At 36.0% G+C, this 21,936-nt stretch overlaps 2 protein-coding genes across 4 annotated transcripts in view; both read left to right on the forward strand.

Annotated features, from left to right (window-relative positions):
• Positions 1-903: 903 nt before the first annotated feature.
• Positions 904-10,765, forward strand: klhl7 (kelch-like family member 7). The gene is made up of 11 exons (XM_039678872.2): positions 904-1,360; positions 1,929-2,031; positions 2,288-2,381; positions 3,717-3,841; positions 4,075-4,250; positions 4,330-4,504; positions 5,844-5,986; positions 6,762-7,002; positions 8,598-8,799; positions 9,671-9,768; positions 9,961-10,765. The coding sequence occupies exons 1-11, from the start codon at positions 1,226-1,228 to the stop codon at positions 10,281-10,283; spliced, it is 1,815 nt and encodes a 604-aa protein (XP_039534806.2). The 5' UTR covers positions 904-1,225; the 3' UTR covers positions 10,284-10,765.
• A 613-nt stretch (positions 10,766-11,378) lies between these two features.
• Positions 11,379-21,936, forward strand: part of dennd3a (DENN domain containing 3a) — a 35,522-nt gene continuing 24,964 nt past the window's right edge. For 2 of the 3 annotated variants that reach the window (XM_089122715.1, XM_089122717.1), the window contains exons 1-12: positions 11,379-11,598; positions 13,569-13,735; positions 14,747-15,014; positions 15,088-15,203; positions 16,599-16,723; positions 16,808-16,919; positions 17,023-17,142; positions 18,664-18,882; positions 19,219-19,334; positions 20,330-20,485; positions 21,644-21,740; positions 21,817-21,920. In XM_089122715.1, the coding sequence (XP_088978841.1) occupies positions 13,652-13,735; positions 14,747-15,014; positions 15,088-15,203; positions 16,599-16,723; positions 16,808-16,919; positions 17,023-17,142; positions 18,664-18,882; positions 19,219-19,334; positions 20,330-20,485; positions 21,644-21,740; positions 21,817-21,920 (1,517 nt within the window). In that variant the 5' untranslated portion in view covers positions 11,379-11,598; positions 13,569-13,651. Of the gene's footprint in view, positions 11,599-13,549; positions 13,736-14,746; positions 15,015-15,087; positions 15,204-16,598; positions 16,724-16,807; positions 16,920-17,022; positions 17,143-18,663; positions 18,883-19,218; positions 19,335-20,329; positions 20,486-21,643; positions 21,741-21,816; positions 21,921-21,936 lie in introns of those variants that run through there. The other variant, XM_089122716.1, reaches the window with a different exon arrangement.

Consider the following 21,936-nt stretch of genomic DNA (forward strand, 5'->3'; position numbering starts at 1 on the left):
CGTCTCGTCTTCTCATGTAAAACTCTCTGTGCCGAGGCAAAAGATAAATGTAAATGCTGTAGTAGCCGTCTGCACTCAGGCATTAAGCCCAGAAATATTGGATTTTGTGTAATTTCCCTGAATGGCCTTTCAGTTTCACCGCAAATAATCAAAACATGTGCTGGAGGAAAAGAAAAAGTATCATAAATAAAAAAATCAGTCCTAATGTAGTTATTTTGACTATATGAATGTTATAACGTCCAATTTGTTTGTCAAACAAGAGCCGTGAATTTCCTTTACTTTTAGCACCATTTCTTTTAAATTTAGACATCTGGTAAATGTGACTTTTATACTGACCAATGCACATATTTTACTGTAATATAAAACTTGTTTAACAGTAACACTGACATCTAGTGTACATAACATGACATTGATAATATATTGTGTTCATTTACGTGTTTGTAGTGCAGTTTATCATCATGACTTTATTTTTTATGAATTGATTCATTTCATTGACTGATTTTTTTTCACATTTCGTTCTTATAGAAAACTTTACATAGTGAACTGGTGATTTTAATCCCTTAAAAAACAAGTCATGCTCTTATTAATAAAAATAAGATAATAAATGCTTAATAAGAAATACTTTTAAATAAACGTAGTGTTTAGCCAAAAGCAAAACAATTGATATAATAAAAATAAGATGTATTTATAGGCAGATCTATAACCAATAAAGCCAATAATTACATTGAAATTATCTGTAATCATGTAATAGAAACCATAAACCATTTCCCAAAAGATCTATACATTTATACCCAAAATATAAAAATAAAACAATAAAATAAACGGTTGAGGTCAAACCTGAAGTGGGACTTTTATTTTGACACGCAGTTTTTACTTCACATCATTTTTGTTGCTGAAAACCTACACAAACATGAAAATACATCCTTATAAAATAAACGTTTCCCTAAACTATTGGTGTGCTTAAAATACTCAAACAGGCTGAAAAGAAAATCTTCTGTTTGAAGATTACAGTAAAAGAGCCATAAATATATAGTCCTTTTTTTTTTTTTTTGTAAATTGAAACGGACTTTTATTGCATCCATTCGCAGACGGCCATCGTCTAATCCAGTCGCTTCCTTCACATCTTTCCTACCTTCAATGTTTACATGCAGAGCTGCACGGTTTATTAAAAAACAAAAGCTAACCGTTTATTAAATAAACGTTCTAGTCATATACACAATAAAGCATGCTGACCATGGCCGCCACACCATGCGAGAAGACATTAGGACCCAAAAAGAAAAACGAGAAGAAGATAGCATCCAAAGAGGAGTACAGATTACTGTCCAATATCATGGGAGTGATGAATAACTTGAGGAAACAGGTAAATATCATCAGATATCTGACATATGCATGACATAACCTGACATATATTCATCATATATGCGTCATATATTCTGAGATCTTACATATGCATCATATAATCTGATATATCTGATATATAGCCTATACATAAAAAAATATAGGATATCTTTACATAGTAAATGTCTTACAATAAACTGAAAATTGATTACAGGTAAATTTGTTGTTGACTTTATTTAATTTTTATCATTTACATATATTTTTTTTAAAATATTAGTCTTGAAATTAATTGTTATTATCATGTCTGTTTCATTTCTATTTCTCTTTTTTATTTTATATTAATCACAAAATAACTATTTGTGTTTGTTATTATTACTGATATTTTCAATATACATAAACATATTTATTAATTTATTAGTATTATTATTTTTTAGTTATATTCATTAGATTAGAACATACAATAGACAGTATAGAATGATTGTAATGGGATAAATGGACAATTTTAGATATTAAACATTTAAAGTGATATGTATGCATGCCTGTGCATGTATTGTGTCTAATGCACTGGGTGACCTTTGACCTGTGCTCAGGGAATCCTCTGTGATGTGGTCCTGGTTGTGGATGGGAAACACATACTGGCACACAGAGTCGTGCTGGCCGCCGCGAGCCACTTCTTCAACCTCATGTTCACATGTGAGAAAACTTTCTGCCAGTTACTTTTTTTGAGTTACAATCTACAGGTGAAACTCGAAAAATTCGAATATTGTGCAAAAGTTCATTTATTTCCGTAATTCAACTTAAAAGGTGAAACTAATATATTATATAGACTCATTACATGCGAAATGAGATATTTCAAGCCTTTATGTGCTGTAATTTTGATTATGGCTTAAAGATATGAAAACCTTTTCACAATATTCTAATTTTGCCCCTTGATGTTTTGCATGTGCAGCCAGTATGATGGAGTCCACAAATCACGAGGTGGAGCTCGGAGGAGCGGAGCCAGAGATCATCGAGCTGCTGGTGGAGTTCGTCTACACGGCACGGTGAGGCTGACCACACACACACACACACACTAAGTGAACACACCATGCTAAAGTTGACTGAAAAGAGGAATAAAAATCATCTTTTGGAAATTGATCTTAAAGGAGTAGTTCACTTAAAAAAAAACTTTTGCTGATAATTTACTCACCCCCATGTCATCCAAGATGTCCATGTCTTTCTTTCTTCAGTCGGAAAGAAATTAAGGTTTTTGATTAAAACATTCCAGGATTTTTCTCCATATAATGGACTTCAATGGGGTCCAAATGGTTCAAGGTCCAAATGAGAGTTTCAGTGCAAACTACAAACTGTTCAACGATTTCAGATGATGAATAAGGGTCTTATCAAGCGAAATGATCGCTCATTTAAAAAAATAAATAACAAAGTTTAAGTTTTATAAGCTCAAATGCTCGCCTTGCTCTGTTCTGTGATGCACGTTCGTGACTCTCCTGTTCGAACTCGTTCATCAAAATGAATGAATCTTTTTCCGAGTCATTTGGTTCATTCAACGAGCGAAACGAACGAATTGACTCAGAAAAAGATTCTCGGATAAGCCCCTTATTCATCCTGTCCTTAAAGGTTGGAGTTTTCCTCATTTTTTTTTGTAATTAAGGCATTAAAGGAGTAGTTCACTTAAAAAAAAAAAAAAACTTTTGCTGATAATTTACTCACCCCCATGTCATCCAAGATGTCCATGTCTTTCTTTCTTCAGTCGAAAAGAAATTAAGGTTTTTGATTAAAACATTCCAGGATTTTTCTCCATATAATGGATTTCAATGGGGTCCAAATGGTTTAAGGTCCAAATGAGAGTTTCAGTGCCGCTTTAAATGACACCAGACGATGAATAAGGGTCTTATTTAGGACCCTTTGAGTCATGACTCGAAAAAAGATTTGTTCGTTTTGATGAACGAGTTCGAACAGGAGAGTCACGAACGCTCATCACAGAACAGAGCAAGGCGAGCATTTGAGCTTATAAAACTTAAACTTTGTTATTTATTTTTTAAATGAGCGATCGTTTCGCTTGATAAGACCCTTTTTCATCGTCTGGTGTCGTTTAAAGTCCTTTGAAGCTGCACTGAAACTCTCATTTGGACCTTGAACCGTTTGGTCCCCATTGAAGTCCATTATATGGAGAAAAATCCTGGAATGTTTTCATCAAAAACCTTAATTTCTTTTCGACTGAAGAAAGAAAGACATGGACATCTTGGATGTCATGGGGGTGAGTAAATTATCAGCAAAAGTTTTTTTTAAAAGTGAACTACTCCTTTAAGATCAATTTCCAAAAGATGGTTTGTATTCCTCTGTTTAGTCAGCTTTAGCATGTGTGTGTTTGATCTCAGAATCTCAGTGAACAGTAATAATGTCCAGTCTCTGCTGAACGCTGCTAACCAGTACCAGATCGAGCCGGTGAAGAAGATGTGTGTGGAGTTCCTGAAGGAGCAGGTGGACGCCACCAACTGTCTGGGTGAGACGTCGCCATCTCTCTCTCTCTCTCTTTTCATTTAACCTTTATTTAACCAGGTAAGCACATTTTCTCATTTACAATGGCGACCCGGCCAAGATAAAAAGCGTAGAGGTACAAAAATTAAAAAATGTACATTTAAGAATGTCAACACTGGTCGAAAGTGAACAGTCAGTGTGAAGTATTGTGCGTCTGCAGATATACGTGCTGTTGTGATTGGCTGTCTCTTCCGCAAGGCATCAGCTCATTGGCCGAGTGTCTGAACTGCCCCGAGCTGAAGGTGTCGGCCGATGACTTCATACACCAGCACTTCACAGATGTGTATAAGATGGACGAGTTCCTGCAGCTGGACGTTACGCAGGTCACACACCTTCTCCAGCAGGACACGCTCACGGTCCGAGCCGAAGATCAGGTCAGAGGTCGCGGGACGCTGGGTCGTGAGCAGGGTTACACTGCCGTGAGTTATACTGTGTGTGTGTGTGTGTGTGCAGATTTACGACGCCGCGGTGCGCTGGCTGAAGTACGACGTGTTGAATCGGCAGCAGTTCATCGTAGACATTCTGGGGAAGGTTCGGTTTCCTCTCGTCTCCAAAAACTTCCTCAGTAAAACTGTTCAAGCAGAACCGCTGATCCAGGACAACCCCGAGTGCCTGAAGATGGTCATCTGTGAGTCACCACACATTCTAGCCATCCATCGTTCTATCTATCTATCTATCTATCTATCTATCTATCTATCTATCTATCTATCTATCTATCTATCTATCTATCTATCTATCTATCTATCCATCCATCCATCCATCCATCCATCCATCCATCCATCCATCCATCCATCCATCCATCCATCCATCCATCCATCCATCCATCCATCCATCCATCCATCCATCCATCCATCCATCCATCCATCCATCCATCCATCCTTCTGTCTGTCCATTCATCCAACAAACCATCTATCTATCTATCTATCTATCTATCTATCTATCTATCTATCTATCTATCTATCTATCTATCTATCTATCTATCTATCTATCATGCATCCATCCATCCATCCATCATTCTATCTCTTTATCCATCCATCCATTGTTCTATCTGTTCATCCATCATTCTATCTCTTTATCCATCCATCCATCCATCCATCCATCCATCATTCTATCGTCATCATTCTATCTGTTCATCCATCCATCGTTCTATCTGTTCGTCCATCCATCCATCCATCCATCCATCCATCCATCCATCCATCATTCTATCGTTCCATCATTCTATTGTTTTATCCATCCATTCATCTATCATTCTATCTATCGATCTATCCATCCATCCATCCATCATTCTATCGTTCCATCAATCTATCCAGCCATCATTCTATTGTTTTATCCATCCATCCATCCTTCTGTCCATCCATCCAACCAACCATCCATCCATCCATCCATCCATCCATCTATCTATCTATCTATCTATCTATCTATCTATCTATCTATCTATCTATCTATCTATCTATCTATCTATCTATCTATCTATCTATCTATCTATCTATCTATCCATCCATCCATCCATCCATCCATCCATCCATCCATCCATCCATCCATCCATCCATCCATCCATCCATCCATCCATCCATCCATCCATCCATCCATCCATCCATCCATCCATCCATCCATCCATCCATCGTTCCATCAATCTATCCAGCCATCATTCTATTTGTTTATCCTTCCATTTATCCATGCATCATCCATCCATCCATCCATCCATTTATCATCCATCCATCCATCCATTGTTCTATCTGTTCATCCATCCATCCTTCTGTCTGTTCATCCATCGTTCTATCTGTTCATCTCTCCATTCATCATTCAATCCATCCATAAATAATTTCATAAAATCTTTTATACATTTTTTTTTATAAATATTTGTTTAATAATTCCATGTTTTTATCATCTAAATGTAGTCCTTGAGGATCTTCCTTCTGTAAAGCAGAGCTGCCACTGTGTGTGTGTGTGTGTGTGTGTGTCCTCAGGTGGGATGCGTTATCATCTCCTGTCTCCAGAGGACCGTGAGGAGCTCGGTGAGAGTAGTCGACCGCGCCGCAAGAAACACGACTATCGCATCGCTCTGTTCGGAGGCTCGCAGCCGCAGTCCTGCCGTTACTTCAACCCGAAGGTACTGAGCCTCACACTCATCACAGGAACTGTAATGTAAAATAAAATATTTTCAAATAATTGGTGGTGGGCTTATTTTGTGATAAATATTAAAATGACTAAATAAATACAATTTTAGAAATCTTTCATAGATATAAATGTTCCGCTTTATGAAAATTAAAGTCTCTCTATATTTTTTTAAATATATTTAATTTATATAATACTTTTTTTAATAAATAGCATTTTGCCACAAAAATATTAAAATAAAAGAGTAAATAAACCCATAAAGTAATTAAAATAGTAATACATACAATGTTTTCATTTTATGTAATCAAAGTCTCTATATAAAGATCCTTAAAAAATGCTTATCCTGCAATCACAAACAACTAGGACTAAGATCAATGATTATGGAGGGTTTCTTTTTCAATAAAAAATTAAAATAATAAAATGTAAAATAAATAAATAAAAGTCATGAAAATTAAAATGAATGTACATTTTTTTAGCTCAAGTAATGAAAGTGTATATAAAGTTTTTTAATCCTTATCTGGCAATCACAAACTGAGTAAAGTTTTTGCTTTTACACAGAGTTAACATTTTTTTTTAGAAATATATATATTTTAAATAATTAGTGTTTTTGCAATGAAATATTGAAATTAAATAAAACCCCAAAGTGATAAATATAATAATAAATATATTTTTTTACATTATTCTTTATTACATTTATTTTTAAATCCTGCAATCTCAACAAACCGCTGGGGTGTCACAGAGTGTGTGATCTGTGTGTGTGTGTGTTTCAGGACTACAGCTGGACAGACATTCGCTGCCCCTTTGAGAAACGACGGGACGCCACATCCGTGTTCTGGGACAATGTGGTCTACATCCTGGGCGGCTCGCAGCTCTTCCCCATCAAACGCATGGACTGCTATAACGTGGTGAAGGACAGCTGGTACTCCAAACTCGGGCCACCAAACCCACGCGACAGTCTGGCCGCCTGCGCCTCCAAAGGGAAGATCTACACCTCCGGAGGATCGGAAGTGGGTGAGTCGGTCCTCATCGTCCGGTGGGTTTGGGTTTGAGGGGTTTATGCGGGGGCATGAATGGATGGATGAACAGATAGAAAGATGGATGGATGGATGGATGATGGATGGATGAACAGATAGAACGATGGATGGATGGAAGGATGGATGATGGGTGGGTGGATGGATGGATAAACAGATGGATGGATGGATGATGGATGGATGGATTATGGGTGGATGGATGGATGGATGGATGGATGAACAGATAGAACGATGGATGGATGGATTATGGGTGGATGGATGGATGGATAAACAGATAGAAAGATGGATGGATGGATGGGTGGATGGATGGATGATGGATGGATGAACAGATAGAACGATGGATGGATGGAAGGATGGATGATGGGTGGATAAACAGATGGATGGATGGATGATGGATGGATGGATTATGGGTGGATGGATGGATGGATGGATGGATGAACAGATAGAACGATGGATGGATGGATTATGGGTGGATGGATGGATGGATAAACAGATAGAAAGATGGATGGATGGATGGGTGGATGGATGGATGGATGGAAGAGCAGATAGAACGATGGATGGATGGATGATGGATGGATGGATGGATGGATGGATGATGGGTGGATGAACAGATAGAAAGACGGATGGATGGATGAATAGATTGGTGGATGAATGAATAGATTGGTGGATGAATGAATAGATTGGTGGATGGATGGATGGATGATGGATGGATTATGGGTGGATGGATGGATGAACAGATAGAACGATGGATAGATGGATGGATGATGGATAATGGATGGATGGATGATGGATGGATGGATTAGGGTGGATGGATGGATGGATGAACAGATAGAAAGATGGATGGATGGATGAACAGATAGAAAGATGGATGGATGGATGGAAGGATGATGGGTGGATGGATGGATGGAAGAGCAGATAGAACGATGGATGGATGATGGATGATGGATGGATGGATGGATGATGGATGGATGGATGGATGAACAGATAGAAAGATGTATTGGTGGATGATGGGTGGATGGATGGATGGAAGAGCAGTTAGAACGATGGATGGATGGATGGATGATGGGTGGATGAACAGATAGAAAGATGGATGGATGGATGATGGGTGGATGGATGAGCAGATAGAACGATGGATGGATGGATGGATGATGGGTGGATGGGTGGATGAACAGATAGAAAGATGTATTGGTGGATGATGGGTGGATGGATGGATGGAAGAGCAGTTAGAACGATGGATGGATGGATGGATGATGGGTGGATGGATGAGCAGATAGAACGATGGATGGATGGATGGATGGATGAACAGATAGAACGATGGATGGATGGATGGATGGATGGATGGCGGATGGGTGGATGGATGGATGGATGAACAGATAGAACGATGGATGGATGGATGGCGGATGATGGATGGATGACGGATGATGGATGGATGACGGATGATGGATGGATGACGGATGATGGATGGATGGATAATGAATGGATAAACTACAAAAAGAAGTAGGAACTACAAAACACAAGTAAAAAATATTCAAAAGAACCACAAAAACATACTCTAAACCTTTATGTCGTTGATAGGAAGTTCAGCTCTGAATCTGTTCGAGTGCTACGACACGCGCACTGAGACGTGGCAGACGAAGCCCAACATGCTGATGCCGCGCTGCAGTCACGGGTCAGTCGAGGCCAACGGGCTCATCTACGTCTGCGGAGGAAGTCTGGGAAACAACGTGTCCGGCAGGGTCCTCAACGACTGCGAGGTGTACGACCCCAACACCGAAGAGTGCGTATGACACCTTACACTCACAGGGGACATTTAAAGGGACAGTTCACACAAAAAAGACAAATCTATCATTATTTACTCACTCACCCTGAAGTTGTTCCAAACCTGGGGTGCGTTTCCCGAAAGCATCGTTAGCCAACTCTGGTCTCAAATATATTTGTATTTAGCTTTAGTTTATTTTTATATCGGTTTTAGTTTTTTTTTCGTAAGAAGAAGTTATTTTAGATCTTCTATTTAAATCTTAATGCTGTTAATTAATGTTTTTCATCTAATATTGATATTTTATTTAATTTTCAATATTCAAGTAATCAAAAAATGCTCTTGAAAAAAAAAAAAAAAAAAGCTCTTTCCTATACGTTTCTATAAATGGGCTGTCAACCACTAAAAAGTGGCACAAAAGACTATAAAAGTACAATAAAAATATGATCTGTGTGGGTCAATATATGAGTTGTCTATATTCTATATCAGGGTTTCCAAAACTGAGATTTGTGAGTTGATTAAAAAAAAAAGCTAATAATGAATTAAATCATAAAAATGTCAAATTAAAATAAATAAATAATTTTAAAGATTAAATATTTGATTTGATTAAATGCATGTCATTTAATCATTTAATGACATCCACGAATGTGCAAATGTGTTTTTAAATTATTGGAAATATTTTGAATTAAAAAGGAATAACCATTGAGTTTAAAGTGTTATATCTCTTAAAAAATTATAAATAAATAAATAAATAAATAAAAGGTATATTTTGTTAATCTTAATCCAATTGCAAAGACCGAATGCAACAGGTCAGGAGGTGAATCAAATATAAGAGTTTGAGGTCTTCTGCAGAAATGTGTTTCTTTAAGCGTGTGTGTGTGTGTGTGTTCAGGTGGAGGGGTCTCTGTGGGATGCGCGAGGCTCGTAAGAATCACGGTCTGGTGGTGGTGAACTCAAGAATATACGCCGTCGGCGGACAGAACACACTGGGTATGTTTTTGTGTTCATAAGTTTACTTCCCCTGCTAATATTTGCTAAAATGCTTTGGACACTTCCGATGTTGAAATACAAAAATAAACGGATAAAGTTCATACACTACACGGTTGAGTACATAGTGTATAGTGTGTCAATTGGGACACAGCTGATCGTAGGTCACTGAAGGTCAGAGGTCATGTGTTTCAGGCGGCCTGGACTCGGTGGAGTACTACGAGATGGGCAGCAACGAGTGGAAGATGGCGTCTCCGATGCCGTGGAGGGGTGTGACGGTGAAGTGTGCGGCCGTGGGTTCAGTGATCTACGTTCTGGCCGGGTTTCAGGGGGTCGGTCGTCTGGGTCACATCATGGAGTATTACACGGAGACGGACAAGTGGGTCGTGTCCAGTAAAGTGCGCGCCTTCCCTGTCACCAGCTGTCTGATCTGTCTCGTGGACACGTGCGGCGCCAACGAGGAGGACATGAACTCAGCATCGTCTTCATCCTCGTCCTCGGCCCATGGACGGATGTGATGAGACAGCCGAGATTTTAGCTGTGTTACATATTCAACTGATTAGGTTTGTGTTTTTAGCGCGAAAAATCAAACCAATCAGGTTCAAACGTTTATTGTTGAGATTAGACTGATTTTGTCTTTGCGCTCAGATTATTGTGATCTTTTGAGCCGTAACTTCCATCTTCCAGGAAGAAGGCTGATGTTCAGATTTCCACGTCGCAGAAGAACTTCCATTTTTAGGAAACAGTTGTACCTTCTGCATTTTGGCGATTTTTTTTTTCCTCCTCTTTTTGGGGCTAATATGTGTTTTATGTTTTAAAGAATTGGTGTTTTGAAGTGTTAATATTATGTGTGAAGAAACGTGACTTTTATTTTTTATTTTTTTAATAATGCTCGTTTTATCGTTTTGATGTCGTAGAGCTACAAGAAAACAAGCTGGTACGTTTGAATGAAACGTTTTTACAAGAGAGAATCTAAATAAAATGATCTGTTTCTCACTGATATTATTTGTGTTTTATTTCGTTTTCCTGTATAATATCATTACAAGCTTTCTATTGCTTGTTTACTACGTCATTTAGTGTAATTACCTTTGCCTGCAATAAAATCTTATTTTTGAAGACTTCCCTGACAATACCCGATATTAATATTATATAGCTAGTGTACATATTTTAAAATAGACCATAGTAATATTTTATTCCCATAGTCATATACCATGTTGCTGTAAAAATATCAAAAGAAAAAAGTTTTTGTATCTTCGATTTTAAAGCAGATGTGCGTGAACGTGGTAACGTTAAGTCAAGAGTTTATACAATAAAATGTCTTACTATCTTCATTCATCTTAGTCCAATAAAAAAATCGTAATTTAGATGTGCTTTATAAAGTTTGCGAGGTATTGCGGAGAGGATTTGGAGGTTTGTTCCAACAAATGTTGTTGTTTTTTCTGCTCGTGCTTCGCATGTTAATGACGTAAGGTGACGTTCGGCCTGATTGGCCGAAAGGTGGGCAACGACATATCTTATGAATATTAATTAGGTCACCTAAATGGACGCTTTCAAAAATTACCAAGCAACGCCAGGATTACTAATTAATATTCATGAGCTCAGTATTGTTTGGTCATTCGGGTCAGATTCAGAGTCATATCTGACTGTGGGCTTCACATCTTTCAGAGAGAGTTTGACGGGTCAGGCCGAAACTTTATCCCGCCTTATGTTTATAATGAGGCGTTTTCTGTGACAGATTATGAACTACATCAGCACTTTCGCTTTATTCTTTCACGACCATTGATTGAATTCGACACACTTTCTGACTGGAAGTCGCAGCGGACACACTTGAAGGTTTGTTTAATCTTTATTGAATCTTTAACGAATATTTTGCGTTACTTTGAATGCTCGTAACGTACACACCACCAGTCATGTAATTTATACATGCATCACATGCAACATTTATTGTAACCAACAGATTAAAGTTCGGTGTTTTTTCTTCAGTTTCGCTCGTGAACGAGAGCAGATGTGAAGTAGTGCATGAAATCTCACAGATTCAACAAAACCAGCCACATAATATGTAGATTAACATATGATTTTGTGTATTACTATTTTTTTTTTTACTGTGTTTGGATGTGTATCCAATATCAGTTTTAAGATTTTAGGTTATGTAAACACACACACGCAGTTGTATATAAGCTGTATACATTATATGTTTTCTGTAGGATCACGTGACACTGAAGACTGGAGTAATGATGCAGATAATTCAGCTTTGATCACAGAAATAAATTACATTTTACTATATATTCACTTAGAAAACAGCCACTTTAAATTGTACTAATATTTGACAGTTTTACTGTATTTTTCATAAAATAAATACCGCCTTGGTGAGAAGAAGAGACTTCTTTCTTTATTACTTTATAATAATGTTTTATTTGTAACACAAACTAACAATTTTTTTTTTGTATTTGTTCATTTTTATTAACATTAGTTAATAAAATACACATTTTCACATTAGTTCACAGAGCATTAAGTAATGTTAACAAATAAAACATTTTTAATTTTGATAATGTTTTAGTAAATGTTGAAAATAACATAAATGCTGTAGAAGTGCAGTTCATTATTAGTTCTTTTCTTAATGAAACCTTATTGTAAAGTGTTACCAAAAACTTTAAATTGCATAAATTACTTGATAGTTAATCACTAATTACTTGTAGCCAATATATTACGCATGTCATGGTTTTCTAATTCATAAAAAGGGGTCATATATAATAGATAGTTTATAGCGGTGTTGTTTGAAGAAGTTTTCGATGAAGTTTATCTGCACAGAAGGAGGTATGTGTTCAGGAATGACAAACCTCACTTTTCTTGGTTTTTCCCAACTGGTTTGACGTCTCTGTCAAACTCACTCCAGCGGTATGAATGCCTTCTCTGTCACTGTGACTCAGGAGCCACGAAGACCCGGGTCTGTGTTGCATTGCCTCAGAGCGACTAAAGCATCTATTGTTTATTTACATTAACAGTCGTACAGTAGATGCTTCAACTCTGTAAAATGTCATGGTTTCATATTCAGTTCTAGTATAGTCTGAACTTGATCCAGATTCGGATTAGAAGCAGATGTTGACACTGGGGGAGAGATCCATCGCATGTCGTTATTTGAGTGGAAAAACAGCAGGTCACGTGAGGACAACCAGACTATGTTATCTAATTAAAGGGATGGTTCACTTTGAAATTAATTTTTGGTATGTTTTAGCTTACCTCAAGGGCATCCAAGATGTTTCCGCAGTAGTTTCAGTTTTGATATTTTTAGGTCAAACCGTTCGTGTCTATCAGTCATATAATGGAGGTCTATGGTCACCACCTCAAAGAGCATGCACAGAGAAGTCCAAATTAAACATGATTTAATGACTCGTAAATGAAAGTACACATTGATGACCTAAGACACGAAACGAGTCATTAAATCATGTTTAATTTGGACTTCTCTGTGCATGCTCTTTGAGGTGGTGACCATAGACCTCCATTATATGACTGAGAGACAAGAATGGTTTGACCTAAAAATATCAAAATAGAAACTACTGCAGAAATAAAGACACCTACATCTTGGATGCCCTTGAGGTAAGATAAAACATACCAAAAGATGTATTTCAAAGTGAACAATCCCTTTAAGGTTTTAATGCTAAAAGATTCTCTTATTACCATTCATTGGAGAAAATCTTGTCTGTTTCACTGTGAAATACGGAGATAAAACTAATTTGTTTCTCAGTCAGGGATGCTAAACATGCCTGGTGAAGCATGAACTGAATTCATTGTGACCACTTGAACAGACGGAGAGTTGAAGTTGGCGAACTGCCATGGACCGGACGACTGAAGAGTGACCGCACTGCATTCGCGCACAGAACCGGTTCTGATGGCGGATAAAAGCCCGTCTGGTCTACTGGAGGCGTGTGTGGTGGCCGGAGTATCAAACGAACGCCTGAAGGAGTTATGCCTAGTGAGACATCGGCAAATCTTCATATTCACATTTATTCTGTGCAGAATGTTGAGGAAGAAACTGTATTAATAATTACGATTACAAATTATGATTTGTAAAATGTTAAATAAGTTTGTGTGTGTGTGTATATGAAGAGTTCAGATGCAAAAGCCTCTAAGTGCCATTTGAAATTTTCTTCTAGAATGATCATTTTATCAAGCTTGCATATTTAAGTTCAGTAATTTCACTTAAATTGCGATGAAGATTACATATTAATTGTCATAGGGATCGCTTAGAGGCTTTTGCATCCGAATATACACCCATGCAAAATATTTCCAAAGTCATTTAAAAGTTTCCAAATTCATTTGTCGTGCTAGCTATATGTAATCTTGATGGAATAATGCATAAGAAATACAAATAAAATGTGATTTCATTGTTAACATGAAAAATTTGTAAAGTACATTTTCTAGCATTTAAATAGGCTAGTATATAAATATTTTCTTTCTTTTTAAAATATGCATTTTTTTTCAAATAAATTATTCATAATAATGAAAAAAAATTAAAGTTATGCATGTATGTATACATATGCATGAAATTTCAATAATTAAAAATAAAATAAATTATATTTAATTTATAATGATAATAAAATGTTATATATATATATATATATATATATATATATATATTATTGATATACTATACATATATTATGTATATTATATAGCACACATATGTCTGCAAGATATCTGTTAAAGATCACTTCATTTGGAAAGCATCTGCATCTTAAAGACATCTTCTAAGCGTCTATTTGACATCTGACGTATTGCAGACGAGCAAACACGTCTTCCAGATGTAAACACACACATCAAATAGACGTCTCTGATAGAAAATATATTTTCTACATATTATTGATTTTAACAATGAAATCATAATTCAATGAAATCAAAAATCATCATTTTATTTTTGTTCTTAATGTGATTTTCCATTTAATGATGTATTGATGTTAGTTTAGTGTATGTTGTGTGTGTGCAGGGTAAAGATGTGCTGGTGGAGGCTGAGGTGCTTCAGGTTCACGCTCCACCGTTTGTGACGAAGGACAGTTCCAGTAACGGTGTTAATCAGGATCACGCTCTGGCCTTCAGCAGAGCCCAGCGGAGACGCTCCTTCAAGAAGAGGGACCGACCCGTTTCAACCATCAGCGAATCCGGTAAACTCAGCGAATCGGCAGTCCCCGTCTCAGACGATCTCAGCGTACCGCAAAACATCGACCTCATAGCCCTGCAGCAGCTCTGCTTCCCAGGTAACCTTCGCAAACGTCTCCTCGTGGGATTCTGTGCCTAACGGTGATGCTAACTGAGTCTGTCATTGGTCAGGTGGTTTGAGAATAACCAATGAGTGCGGAGGAGACTCCTATCACTTCCTGGTGTTCACGGATGTGTTCGGGACCCAGACTCATGGGGTGGTGGCTCAGTTCTGCAAACCTATCCAGGTGAGGAGGGATCATAAACACACTCTGATGGATTGCTAGCATATCAATTTTGTCTAGATAGTTCATAAACAAACATGAAAGAGGTTTCAATTCTTCAAATATATTCTGAACTGTGATGTAATGTTTTTTGCTCAACAAGTTCAAGTTCAAGTTCAAGTTACTTTATTTATACCCGAAGGTAGATTTTGTTTGCAGTAGAGTCACACATCACATTTCACACATCATCACATTACCACACACGGTCAAAAACAAAATAAATACATGAACATCCGTAAAAATTTTATGTAAGATACAAGTAAAAAGGATTTAATAGGTACAGTTTGTTTGAAGGCTGCTTTTTTGTTTTTAAACAGTACTGTAAAAACAGTAAATATGATTACAGTTTAAAATATCTATAGTAATTTATTCCTGTGATCAAAGCTGAATTTTCAGTCTTCAGTGTCACATGATTCTTCAGAAATCACTCTAATATGATGATATAAATGCTCAGAAAACATTTATGATTATTATCAGTGTTGCAAACAGTTGTGCTGCTCCATTAAAAAAAAAAAACATGATTAATATATTTCAGGCTTATTTGATGAATAGAATATATATATAAATATATATATATATATATATTATATAGAAATATATATAGAAATATATATATATATATATGCTATATATGAAGAGTTCAGATGCAAAAGCCTCTAAATGCCATTTGAAATTTTCTTCTTTAATGATGATTTTTATGAAACTTCTATATTTAAGTTCAGTAATTTCACTTAAATGGCAATGAAGATTACCTATTAATTGTTATTTAAGTGAAATTACTGAACTTAAATATACAAGTTTGCTAAAAATTATCATTAAAGAAGAAAATTTCAAATGGCATTTAGAGGCTTTTGCATCTGAACTCTTCATATATATATATTTCTATATATATATTTCTATATTATATATATATATATATATATATATAGGATATATATATATATAGATAGATAGAAAGAAAAAAATATATAGTATATATATAGTATATAATATATAGAAAGAAAAATATATATGAATATATTGAATTTTAGTGTGGACACAAATAAAATTACATACTGTATAATATTATGTGAAAATGTGTTTTTATTAAATTAAAAAAATATATAGAAGATATATATATATATATATATAATATATATATAATATATATATATAGAAAAAAAGAAAAAAATATATATAGAATATAGAAATATATATAATATATAGAAAGAAAAAAAATATATAAATCTTGACAAATAAAAACTACACAAATAAAATTACATACTGTATAATATTATGTGAAAAAATGTGTTTTTATGAAATTCCCATATAAAAAGTTTCCATAATGCAGTCGCTAATTCCTTTGTTGTGTTATTGTAGTTCCAACAGGATAATATGATGCATAAAAATCAGTCGACCAAACTGCAGCGTCTGTACACCACATACAGCATATGTGTCATCTCCAAATATCCATATTATAATGCCCTCAGAGACTGTCTGTCCTGGTAAGACCCTAATCCATATGATTATTTAGCTGGAACATGATGTGAAGTATAAACCGTAAGCATTTCATCTCTCCGTCGCCGTAGTTTCTTGCTCCAGCTGAAGACCTCCCGCATGACCGAGTTTGAAGAGCAGGTGAAGGAGTTTTCCGCCAAACTGGCCCTGGTTCCCATCCCGCCTCCCGGACCCCTGCATGTGGTCAGCCTCTTTATTAACTCTTTATTCCCTGACCGTCCTGTTGTTAAGCTCTTTCCGGTCACCTACTGTACTTCAATGTTGTGTTTTGTGGATGTTTCTGCAGGTGTTTAATCTCAGACCCCTTCAGATTGAACTTCCCTCCAGACTGGATGTGGATCGGCCCGTGTTGGACCTCGATCTTCACCTGCCGTTTCTGTGTTTCAAACCCAAGCAGATCCTGCAGGTCAGTCGGTGCTATTATCGTTAAATAAAACTATTAAATGCATTTTTTGTTAATTAAAATAAAGACTTAAAGTCCCTCTGTGGTGAAAATCCAGCTTTTAATGTTGTTTATGTGACTATTTGGTGTTTTTAATATGCTTTGAGACAAACCATGTGTAAATTCATAAATTCATAAAACTGCAGTGAACCAAAAACACAATTTGAAATCGCTGGTGTTTCTGACGTCATCAGACATCAGATCAACGTGTGATCGTCAACCAGTGGATCTCTGAGCTGAGTGAGTGAGTGAGTGGAGGCGGGGCTCATTTGCATATTCATAGAACCGCGCATATAAATGAGGCAATGGTGTCGAGTTACATTCAAGCGGTTTTAAGGCATGGCAAATGTTTTTTCAAGGACAAAATCGTTTAAATTAGATCAAAAATTCGTTTTAAGGGACGCAATTGTTGACAACAGGGGGAATTTAAACTAAACGAAAATTAGAAATGTTGCGTGCGTGGGCAAAAAACTTAAAACAAAACGGAAATTAGTTTAGGTTGAAGCAACTGGAAATCAATAAAAACTATAACTAAACTAAAACTGAAATAAAAACAAATTAAACCGAAATACTAATATTTAATACAATAATATGAATTAATAAACTAAAATTAAAATAACTAAAAATATAAAGCTAATTTGATATATTCATAAAAACTAGGGATGCACGATATATATCGGCCACATTATCGGTATCGGCCGATATATGATCATTTTTAATGTTATCGTTATCGGCCCAACAAGAAAGTTTAGCCGATATCTAAAAGCTGATAAATAATGTATTGTTTCCTTCAGCTGAGGCACTTTAGATGTGCACTGTTCAACATGATGCTTTTAAATTGCTTGAAATACAATTGAAATCACTTTTAAAAAGGAAAATCCAGTTAAATTGTAAAATGCGCAGCCCAAGTCTGTCATATCGGCTACACAACATTAAAATAAAAACATCATAATTGTGTTTGTATCTTGGCTTTTAATGAGTAGACTTTTTTTTTTATAATCAGGCTCTCAAAAAGTGTCTAAAAATTTGGATTTAGATTTATCTGCCAATATATCGGTTATCGGCTTTCAAATGTAAAGAATTATCGGTTATCGGTATCGGCCAAAATTGTCATATCGGTGCATCCCTAATAAAAACTATTAAAGTATTTAAATAATACTTGCATAACATAAGTCATTTTTGAAGCATTTTTTTACAAGACCATTTCACAAGATGTAAACACTGGTCCAGAAACACTTCCTGTTTCAGTTTGTAACTGTTTTCTTTATTTCACATGTAAAGAAAACATCTTAAAGATGTTTCTTTAACTTTTTGATTTAGTTTTATATGTTCTGTTGGTTGTATTTTATCCCAGCTTTTATGTAGTGTTAAAACTTCTGGACCAGTGTTGTTTACATCTTTCAAAATGGTCTATAAACCCGAGTCAGGATGTGAACTGGCGCTGGTCATTTCTGCATTGACCTCTGGATGGTTGTGTTCCTCCAGATCATCGGCTGTATCCTGATGGAGCAGAGGCTGGTGTTCCTGTCCACCGACTGGGCCAAACTCACGCTCGTCGCCGAATGCTTCATGATCTTCATCCACCCGCTGCGCTGGCAGCATCCGTTCGTACCCGTCCTGTCCTGCCAAATGCTGGACTTCATCATGGCTCCCACGGCCTACCTGATGGGCTGCCACACACACCACTTCCAGGAGGTCGCGGAGGTACACACCGCTTCACATCCCACTTGGTTTAATTGCATTTGTAAATGTTTTGCATGACATTTTCTGTTGTTCATGATTTACTGGATAAGGGATAATAACATATAACAAATATATGCATATTAATATAAAGTGATGTCTGGCCTGGGAAAATTGACGACATCACCCTTTATTCAAGTATTATTGAATTATAAATTTATCTTTTTAATCCTTGTTTTGTCTCATTCTAAGTCATCTTCAGACCTCATTGGACGTTTGCAGAGCCACTGATCTAGTGCCATTGTTGACATTATTGGCTCATTTCTCAGTTGATGACAGAATCCTGTGCCTTTTTTACAGGAGATTGATGATCTGGTTCTTATAGACATTGACCAAGGAACGGTGTCGTCTTCAAGCTCAGACAGACTTAATCTTCCAGATGTGCCACTGGCAGCCAGAGATTGTTTTATATACCGGTAAGAAACTTTTCATATCGTGTCGTTCAGATCTTTGGGGTCAGTTTATTTGATCATAAAATACAGTAAAAGCTGTAATATTGTGAAATATTATTGCAATTTAAAATCTATGTAAATATATAGTAAACTGTAATTGATTCCTGTGATCAAAGCTGAATTTTCAGCAGCATTACTCCAGTCTTCAGTGTCACATGATCCTTCAGAAATCACTCTAATATGATATTTGGATAGAAATGTATTAATTTGTTTAATGGCAAAATGCATACAATTAAATTCAATGGAATTCAATGGTACCCGGTGGCTATTTTTGGTATAACGCCTAAACAAAATCTCATGGGAACTTCAATTTTTGTGATATCAACTTCAAATTTGGAACACAACTTGGTCAGATATATAGCTTTCATTTTATAGTAAAACATATTTTGTAAAATATATATTTCATATTAAAAAAAATATATTAATAAAGTATATTTGATTTACTCTAAATTATAACTTCCATAACTTTTTCATAGGATTTGCTGCTCAAGAACCATTTCTGATTATTATCAATGTTGAAAATAGTTCATATTATTGTGGAAACTATGATACATTTGATGAATAGAAAGTTAAAAAACAGCGTTTATTTGAAATATTATCGTTTGTAACATTATAAATGTCTTTACTGTCACTAGATCAATTTTAACGCTTGCTTTAAATCCGCTAGAGGCGTCAATCAGAATTAGAAGAAAGTGTATCATGGAATACAAAGACATAGATGAAGTGTGTTATGTTTTAAATTTTTTAGTTGGAGGTGATTACTGGATTTTATGCTCACTGTTGAACCTGATCCTGCTGTGTACAAAGCTTCAAACTCAAAGGAGCCCAGAGACACAATTAAGTTAATCGCTTGTAATGAACATAATTGTACCAAATAAACAGTCCTCTAAAACATCAGCTGCAGGGTTCAGATCGCGTGCGGTTTCTTCAGTTTAAGGGTGTTTTGTGTGTTTCTGTAGAGCCAGTTCACTTCAGCTTCACTATGATCTGGATCTGTGTCAAGCCGGCAGCCGAACGGACATCCACGAGCTGCGCGCTCACAGGAGACGGTGGCAACACGAAGTCAACAGCGTCATCCTGAACGTCAGCATGGAGCTCATCGTCAACATCTTCAGGTCTGGAGCGCAGCACTTCTGATTTTAGTGTCATTTATGTAAGAGCCAGACCGATATATCGGCAGACCGATATTATCGGCCGATATTAGGCATTTTCCAAACTATCGGTATCGGCAGTTATAATGGCCGACAAATGAATATTTCAACAATAAAATAAAAACGGACGAAACACGCTTGAACCATGTCACGAGTGTTGGAGTTGTATAGTTTGTCCACCAGAGGGCACTCTACACCGTTCCTGTTGGCAACACTCGTTGAGTTGGTCACGATACATTGCTTGAATAACAATTAAAAGAACATCCCCATCAGTTCTCTAAACTTAAATAAGCATGACAAAATTTGTGACTATTATGTCCAGTTTAAAAAAATAAATAAATAAAAAAAATATCGGCCGATATATCGGAATATCGGATTTAAAACCCAAAAATATTTGTATCGGTATCGGCCTTCAAAATCCTTTATCGGTCGGGCTCTAATTTATATTATATCTTTCAAAGTCTTAATTTTGTTCCAATAAGTTTAAGTTTAAATGCTAAAATTACTCAATTTTAAACAAAAATATGTTTAAGCTACATATATTAAGATTAATAAAAATGGCAAAATCACATGCCAAAATTACTAAAACTGACTAATATTAAAATAAAAACTGACAATATAAAATTAAAAGCTAATTAAAAATATCAATAAACACTACAATGGTATATAAATACTGAAACTGATACAACACACAATAAATGTTTCTGCATCTATGTAAATGTTTTAAAAAGACTGCAAAAAGCAACGTGATAATATATATATACAGTGTATATATTTTATGGTAATAAGAATCTAATGACCATCACCATAACCGGATTATATAATATATTATTTATTTAGTATATAAGTCTCAAAATGTGACCTGAGCAATTTCTTGAGAGATTATCCTTAAGACAAAATATTAGAATTAAGGCTACGTTTAAAACGTAGATATGTAAATGATCTCAGTTATGATTGGCTAAGCTCTTCGTATTACAGAATTTACTCTGGATCAAAAGTTACAACACCACGTTATAAAGGTTTTATTTTCGAGCATCCTGCAGTTTGTCCGGCCTGTATCTGAGCACAGTGATGTTGTGGCTGATCTGAAATACATCTTCTCTCTTTTTCTGTTTTCTCTAGTGAAGTGTGTGAATTCCTGAACTATGAGCATCGTGTTTTCAACAGCGAGGAGTTCCTCCGCTCCAGAGAGACCACAGATCACAAGTTTTACAAAAGGGTAAATCAATGCTCATATTCAGCTCTACACTCAGCTCATGCTTCTGTACCAAACTCATGTGTGTGTGTGTTTGTAGGTTTTAGACACTCATATATTCCACTCATTTCTGCGGGACCGTTTGAACAGGAAGAATGACGCATTTACTCGCATGCAGATGAACATCCGTACAGAGACTCGGAGGTAAATGGATTCTTTC

The sequence above is a fragment of the Pimephales promelas genome, chromosome 18, assembly GCF_988280905.1.
Source record: "Pimephales promelas chromosome 18, fPimPro1.hap1.1, whole genome shotgun sequence".
Classification (NCBI taxonomy): Eukaryota; Metazoa; Chordata; class Actinopteri; order Cypriniformes; family Leuciscidae; genus Pimephales; species Pimephales promelas.